This window comes from Sciurus vulgaris (assembly GCF_902686455.1).
Source record: "Sciurus vulgaris genome assembly, chromosome: 1".
In the NCBI taxonomy this organism is placed as follows: Eukaryota; Metazoa; Chordata; class Mammalia; order Rodentia; family Sciuridae; genus Sciurus; species Sciurus vulgaris.
Window position 1 is genome coordinate 125,318,633 of NC_136461.1, and position 8,229 is coordinate 125,326,861.

At 35.5% G+C, this 8,229-nt stretch overlaps 1 protein-coding gene across 1 annotated transcript in view; it reads right to left on the reverse strand.

The window, feature by feature from the left end:
- PRKDC (protein kinase, DNA-activated, catalytic subunit) overlaps positions 1 to 7,945 on the reverse strand; it is a 194,152-nt gene extending 186,207 nt beyond the window's left edge. The window contains 7 exon segments of the mRNA XM_079137132.1: positions 2,187 to 2,286; positions 2,383 to 2,495; positions 2,907 to 3,015; positions 3,749 to 3,823; positions 5,637 to 5,729; positions 5,824 to 5,900; positions 7,767 to 7,945. Coding sequence (XP_078993258.1) covers positions 2,187 to 2,286; positions 2,383 to 2,495; positions 2,907 to 3,015; positions 3,749 to 3,823; positions 5,637 to 5,729; positions 5,824 to 5,900; positions 7,767 to 7,920 — 721 coding nt within the window. The 5' untranslated portion in view covers positions 7,921 to 7,945.
- Between the last annotated feature and the right edge of the window lie 284 nt (positions 7,946 to 8,229).

The following is an 8,229-nucleotide window of genomic DNA, read 5'->3' on the forward strand; positions in this document are numbered from 1 at the left end:
TGATAGATCATAAATAGAGTATAATCTCCCATTCTTCTGATTATACATATTGAAGAATCACATGGGTCATGCAGTCATACATGCACATGAGGTAATAATGTCTGTTTCAGTCTACTATTACTCCTTCCCCCCATACTCTTTTCCCTCCCTTTACTCACCTCTACCTATATAAAGTGACTTTATTCTTCCCTCTCCTCCTGTTACTGTGACTAAGAAACTAAGAAAACGAAATTTCATAAGTTTATAATGGTATCAGTTAGATTATCTTCTAAACCTTTAATTTTGAATTACTGTAAGAGAACACAGCTATGATGAAAAGTGTATTTAAGAGAACTTAAAATCATAGGAAAAGAACTGCATCTAAAAATTATAAAATATTAATGAAAGAAATTAAAGACCTAAAAAAATGGGGGAGATATACTGTTTATGGATTGGAAAACTCAGCATAGTGAAGGTAAGGTGTTAATTTTCCCAAATAGATACAGAGGTTCAACACAATGCTTATCAAAACAGCATCAAGGGTTTTATTTTGTTTACTTTTTATTTTTGTAGACACAAGCTTATTCTAACTCATAATGGAAAAGCTCAGGTTCTATGATACTAAATTATTTTGCAAAAGACGAATAAAATGAGAGGATATACTCAACTTGACATAAAAAGGCTTATTGTATAGCTATAGTCAAAAAGACAGTTTACTACTGGCAAGGGGGACAGTCAAATACATCAGATCAAAGAACTCAGAAACAGGTATGCTCACCTGATTTTTTGATTTCATATATATGACACCGAAAGCATAAGCAGAATAAAATAACCAAAATAAGAACTTTTGTGCATCAAAGACAATAATCAGTAGTGAAAAGGCAATCAATCGATGGGAGAAAATATTCAAAAATCACTTCTAAGAAATAGATATCCAAACTATGTGAGTAACTCTTATGACTTAATAACAAAAAGTCAAACAACCTGATTAACCTAAAAGATGGGCAAAGAATCTGAACAGACATTTCTCCAAAGATAGAGAAATAGCTGGGCAGGTAGCTCACACCTGTAATCCCAGCAACTTGGAAGGCTGATAGGAGGATTTAGCTTGAGACCAGTCTCAGCAATTTAACAAGGCCCTAAGCAACTTAGCAAGACCCTGTCTCAAAATAAAGGACTGGGGATATGGCTCAGTGGTTAAGCGCCCCCTGGATTCAATCTCCACAATCCCCACTTACCAGGAAGAAAAAAAGAAAAAAAAAGTCCCAAAGATACTGAAATGGCCAATAAGCGCCCCCCCCCCCACACACACACAAAGGCTCAACATTAAAGAAGTGCAAATCCAAACTACAATGAGATACTATTTCACATTTGTTAGAATGGTTACTACCAAAATAACCCTTGTGCACTGATAGTGGGAATGAAAAATAGTTTAGCTGCTACGAAAAACTATATAGCACTTCATCAAAAAATTCAAAATGTTACCATATCATCCAGCAAATACACTTCTGGGTAATCCAAAAGAACTGAAAGCAGGGATTCTCACAGGTATTTGTATACCAATATTCATAGCAGTACTACTGATAATAATCAAAAGCAGAAGCAAAGGAAGTAATAATGGATGAATGGGTAAATAAAATGTGGTATATTCACACAATGAAATATTATCTAATCTTAAAAAGGAGAAAAATTATGACACATGCTAACATGGATGATTATGCTAAATGAAATACATGCAAAAAGTTATATCCTATGAATTCATCTCTATAACATTCTTGAAATAACAGAACTACCGAATAACCAGACAGAATAAGGGTTACTGGGAGAAAGGGCTACGGGCTATAAAAGAGTAGCTCAATGGAACCTTGTGATGATCTGCCTTGTTTAGTGGTTCATATACAAACCAACACATGTGAGACATCTGTATAGGACTAAATACACACACACTAGTATGTGCATATATAACTGATGAGATGTGCTGCAGAACAGGGGATGGCGTCAATGTTAATATCGTAGTGTTCTATTGTACTATATTTAAGAAAGATGCCGTCTTCAGGGAAAATGGGAATGTGTTATGAATCTCTGGATTATTTGTCATAACTGCGTGTGATTTCACAATCAGAAAGTTCAGAAAAATAAATTAGTGGTTTTTGTTAGACTTATAGTTTTTCAATATAGAAAGAAAATCAAGCAAAGCCCTGCAATACCTTCTTCCATAGACTTAGTAAAGTTACACAGAAGTGAGGACAGTCCCTTCAGACAGCCAGCCAGGACAGGTAGTTTGGGCTCTCTTACTGCAGATGTCATCTAAAAACAAGATTTAGGAAGATATAACTGAGTGAGGAGAAAAAAAAAAAACCCAACCAAGTCTAGGAAAGCAGAATATCATAAAGTGTATCATACCTGGGTCTTAAGCTCACCCAGAAAAGCCCGGAATAGGTTATCTGAATGATTAATCATCTCACTAGGATGAACTTCTCCTAATACTCCCAGGAGCTCATACACTTTTTCTAAAACTGAAAAATAAAATTTAGATAAATGAATTCCTAAAGGTACACTTAACTAAGTTAACAAAAATACATGAATAAGGAAATAAGAGGATGTTGAGTTCAAAAGTAATTTTATAAAAAATGCAGAATACCTTTGCATACTAGAATCTTTCCCAAGTTTTATGCAAATCTCTATTATTATAAACAAAACTACATTTGACATATACTGAATTTTCTGTTTAAAGGAATCATTTATAAAGATTAACATTTTCATAAAGGGAAACCTTCACACATTGTTTCCATTTTGGTTTTCTTTTCAAAAAAAGTATTCATTTGTAAAATATAATACATTGATAAAGGTGTCCTAAGTCTTATACTAATGGTCAGTTAATTTTAATTTTTTGGAATATTTGAAAATAACATTTAAAGGCATCTCACCTGTGTCTGGTATTTTTGCTTTTGATGCAAGTTCTCCATAGAATTTATTAAATAATTCTCCAACTTTAAATTCATCCATGAGACTAGAACTTCTCAAAGTCTGAAGTAACTAAAAGAATATAAATTGGCATTTTTTAAAGAGGAAGATACAGAAAAGGCTTCCTCTACCTCTATATGTCTGCACATAGCTAAACTTCAGAATCCTGTGTCTCTATGGAAATTATGCCAGGTCTCTCACATCTACCCAGATGACTGGTGAAGTAGGGTTTGAGGTGGGTGTGGGAAAGCAGAAGGATGGTCTAGACCTAATTTTACTTTCCCCAAAAACCCATAACATGACTAGAACCACGCCCTCAGATGCATTCAATACTAAACCAAACAGGCCCAAAGAAATTCTAAAACAGGGGTACAAAAAAGGAGAGAGAAGTACCATGAAAGTGAGGTCCAAGGACCACTGAAACATGACATTCCTATTCTCACTGTTAAAGCTTCAGGAAAAAACTCAAGAGAGATAAGGTGATCTTGACAATTCCCAACAGCATTAGATTTCACCAAAGATAACAAATGAAAGGACAGAAAAATTCCTTTGTTATTTTAATTTTTCATCACTTTCACAACTCAAAATTCTTCTTTCACTACTTAGGAGAGTCTGAGAACAAAATACCAGGGTATTTTTAGGTGATAGTTGTGAAGTGTGCATCTTATCCATGCACTGATATGATTCAACCCTATCCTCCCCAAAACTCTCACCCAAAACAAAATTCAAAACTCCCAATTTTGTTTTATAAGTTATTATTTATGTTTAATATGAAATACTTGTACTAAGAAATTTAAAAACTTACCTTAATGAGAAGATCTAGGGCTGGAATTTTACATTTAGCAGCTCTATCTTTTGTATAAACACTGGTACAAGTACTCTAGGTTTTAAAAGGAAACATACCAAAATCATCACTAAGATGAAAGCAGTAACACTTATTGATAGCTAAAACTATATCCCTGAGAAGTGATATGATACCATTATAAAATGTATAACATAATAAAATTTAGTGTTTTATTGTTGAAAGTACAGTATTACAGTATATAAGTGTTTAGATTAAAAATCACTGAAAACATTGATGCAACATGCTGTGGTGATATCAATAACAATTTTAAAACACAAAGTCAATGGATATCTCAGTAGGATTTTACAACATCAGGTCATTTCTTCTCACATAGTCCCATAGTACTTGTTATCAAATGTCAAGAAAGCAAGCATAAAAAGGTCACTAAGGAAAAGTCAGTGTGATGAAAACAACAGGTGCTCTTGAATCAGATAAGCTGGCTCCAAAAGATGGGTGAGTTTCTTAACTTCTAAGTCTCATTAGTTAAGCTAGAGAAATTAATACCTCAGGCTGTGGGTATAGATCAGTCATACAGCATATGCTTAACATGCATGAGACCCCAGGTTTAATCCCAGCACACACACACATTTAAAAAATAAAAAAACCCAACCAAGATAGACTGGAAATCCAAAGGGAATTAAAAAAGAACACACACACACACACAAAATCTACTTTAAAAAGACCAATAATTGGTAAAATTAATATTTTGTGTTTTAGCTAATTATAATTTTCAAAATATAGCTGCCATTCAGTGTCTGTGGGTGACACTCAAGCCCCTTACATAAAATCACATACTTTTTCATATGACCCAGGCATATCCTCCCATATGCTATGAGTCATCACTGGACTACTAATACAGTGTAAATGCTGTCAAGGATTGTTATATTGTACTATTCAGGGAATAACCACAAGAAAATTAGTCTGTACATATTCATTAGAAATGTCTTTTTTTAAAAAAATATTTTCAATCAGCAGGTAGTAAATATATGGCTGATTCAACTAACCATATCTTCTTATTGAACACATATTTCTTCTTTTTCGTTTTTATTTTTAATTTTTGTTCGTTTTAGATGACAGTAGACAGTATTTTGACATATTATACATATATGGAGTATAACTTCCCATTCTTGTGGTTGTACATGACATTATACATACATGGAGTATATCTTCCCATTCTTGTGGTTACATGATCATGTATTCACATATGAACCTATGTCCAATTCATTCTACTGCCTATATTTCTTCAACTCTTAACACACCAAACTAAAAGCAAATTCTGTAGGGCCAACAAAAATAATTTACCTTGAGATGTGAAAATTGTTGAAAGTATAAGAAAAGCTGAGAAAGAATGACCTAATTTATGTTTGTTAGTTCCATAGTAAATTATGAAGAAACCTGGGAGAGGCATGTTCAAGAAGAATGAGAGGAATGAGAGTGTCAAACTTTTCAGATAAGACTGTAGTCAAAGAAAACTCATGAACTACAGGAAATATGGATTTGACACAATGGGAGGAATCTTTAGAATTATCTGTTGAAAGTGTTTTGGAATTTTCCCACAGTTTTAAAAATCCAAATTATTATGACTTTTTGTAAGCAGTATTATTTATCCCATGTGCAAAAAATTATCAAGATAAGTAGCAAAAAAATTATCAAAGTAGTTCTTTTGACAAGGGTCTTAGCTTACTTATTAAGCCTAAAACAATGAAGAGCCCACTTCGTTTCTAACCTATAGGCAAAGGAAGTATACTCTCCAATAAGAAAGACATAAACAAAACAAATATCCAGGTTCCTTACATGATAACTAAAAATAGATATTGACATGTAGTAAGGCATGTTTTTTCCTCCTTACCTTAATATCAAGAGAATAAGGAATGATCTTCTGGCCGATTTTTTCTAAGAAAATATATAAAAATTTTAGGGCTTCTTCTCTACAATCACGAAACTATAATAAAAGAAATAAATATTGTAAATATGGTTAAGAATAAGAACAAGAGAAAACAAAAACAGAAAGAGCAAAATTAAAGTTTTTCACTTACTTCATCAATGTTAAGTGATTTCCGAACAAATACAAGCAAACCAAAATCTCTGGAAAAAACTAAGGAAGTCTGCAATGCTGGACAAACAAACAATAAGTTAAGAGGGTTGCCAAGCATTTCATAAACCATCCTAAAAAGGCTGCAGGATTTCCAAGGAGATCTTTTAAATAAGAAAACACTAACCTAAGGCTGCTATACTGGAACAAAGAAAAACGAAAATTCTGGATGATGTTCCACAGGGATGTAGTAGGGTAACAAGCACTCCCCCAAGATGCCCATACCCTAATCTGTGGTATCACATCTCTGAATATTAATTTTACACAGTAAAGGAAATCAACATTGCATATGAAATTAAGGCTGCTATTCAGCCTTAATCCAGGATTTCACCCCAGATTATCCACTAAGACCAATGTAATCACATGGGCCCTTAAAAGTGGGGAAGAGATGTGGATGTGGCTCAGTAGTACTTGCCTATCATGCATGATGCCCTGGATTTGATCCACAGCATTAAAAAAAAAAAAAGAAAAGAAAAAGAAAGATAAGAAAAAAACAGTGAGAGGAAAAGTAGACCAGAGATGAGAAGACAGGAAAGCAAAAGAGGTTATCAAACCTCTCCTGAGAGGTACTTGACATACTGTTGCTGGTTTTGAAGATGGGCAAAGGGGCTGTGATCCAAGAACACTGGGCACCTTTTAGAAGCAAACAACACCAGCAAAGAAACAGGGACCTTATTCTACAACCTCAATGAATAAGATAAAGGACTCTCCCCTAGAGCCTTCAGAAAATAAAGTAGCCCTGATACATTGGTTCTTTATAACTTAGTGAGACCTATATCAGTTTTCTCACTATTAATAAATCAGTGTCACTTTATATTATCACTTAGAATGTGGTATTTGCTACAGCAGCAATAGGAAACTACTATACTCCTCTAAAAACTCTCAAGTGAAAGGACATATATTGCATATTTACAGTAAACTTGAAATCACTTTTAGACATGAGTTACTAAACAAAAATGAACTCTAACCTTGAACACATGACTACGGAAAGCAATTACATAATGTTAATTTTATTATATTTCCCCATTACTAATACATCCTTAACAATGCAAAGACACTACATAGTATCTTGTTTAAAGTGTGGTTTGGATTTCTACACTGTACTTAGTACTGACCTCTTAGAAAGATCTCATCCAGCTCTTAATAGGGCACTTGAGGTCTACGTACTTGTGTTTTAAAACAGCAATACAATTTCGGCCAAATTACATTGTTATACTGTATGCATGCACAAACAGTTAACAAGTTATCTGCAATTACAACGCACCAATTTAAAATGTGGGGAAAAAAACAAACAGGAATACGTAAGTTTTCATGCAACAGCATGTCTAAATTGAAAAATGCTGAAAAGCAGCACTTTTACTACAAAGGAAAAAAAATCATCCAGGCATTGCCAAAAGTTTAAAAACATGACTTTTCAATTATATTTCTTTTCTTTTTTTTTTTTTTTTTTGGGGGGGGGGGTGCTGGGGATCGAACCCAGGGCCTTGTGCTTACAAGGCAAGCATTCTACCGACTGAGCTATCTCCCCAGCCCCTCAATTATATTTCTGCAAGCCTTAAAAGCAGGGACAATAAATATAAGGCTTTGGAAAGATACTGGTGGATTTAGATGAGGCTAAAGTGAAGGGAAATATTTTCTCTTGTCCTCCACGCCCACTAGATATAGCAATGATTGCCAAATTTGGAGTCATTTTCACCAACTTAGATTTCCTTCTGATGTTGGGGGAGAAAAAGTATGACATATCGCTTTTCATACACATTCACAGAAGTTAGGGAGACTTCACAATTGCGTCAACTAAACCCACGGGGAGAGAGGCTGGGCTGTCGGGCTCCAACACCACTCTGAAAGCCTGGAGAACCCCGGACATCCGCCCCAAACTGTACGCACCCAGAACCGCAGGGTTGGTGCTCAGCACGCACTCCTGCCCCAAGCCGCGCATCAACTGGTAACTGGTCAACGCAGCGCTACAGTGGTCCACAGCGGACAAGGACTCCTGTAGCTGAAGCAGGTACCCCTGCAAAACTGTCCCAGAGTCCGCCATGACGATGACGCAAAGACCCGCGCTTGCGCTCAGTCGGCCTGGGCCCAAAAGGCCGCGCGGCGCAGGGGCGGGACTCCAGGACTCGAGGCGGAGCCTCAGCGGCGGGGCCCTTCCACGAGACTCTCGCAGGAGGGTCCTCCCGAAAGAAACAGCTCACTTAGACCCAAATTAACATGCCGGCAGATTATGAATGCATAACACATAATACACTTAGTAGGTATACATCGAAGCTTAAGGACAAACAGGAATTCAACGGATTGACAGGAGGAAAAACACAATCTAGGGTCCTTAGTCATGATGGAGTTTGTT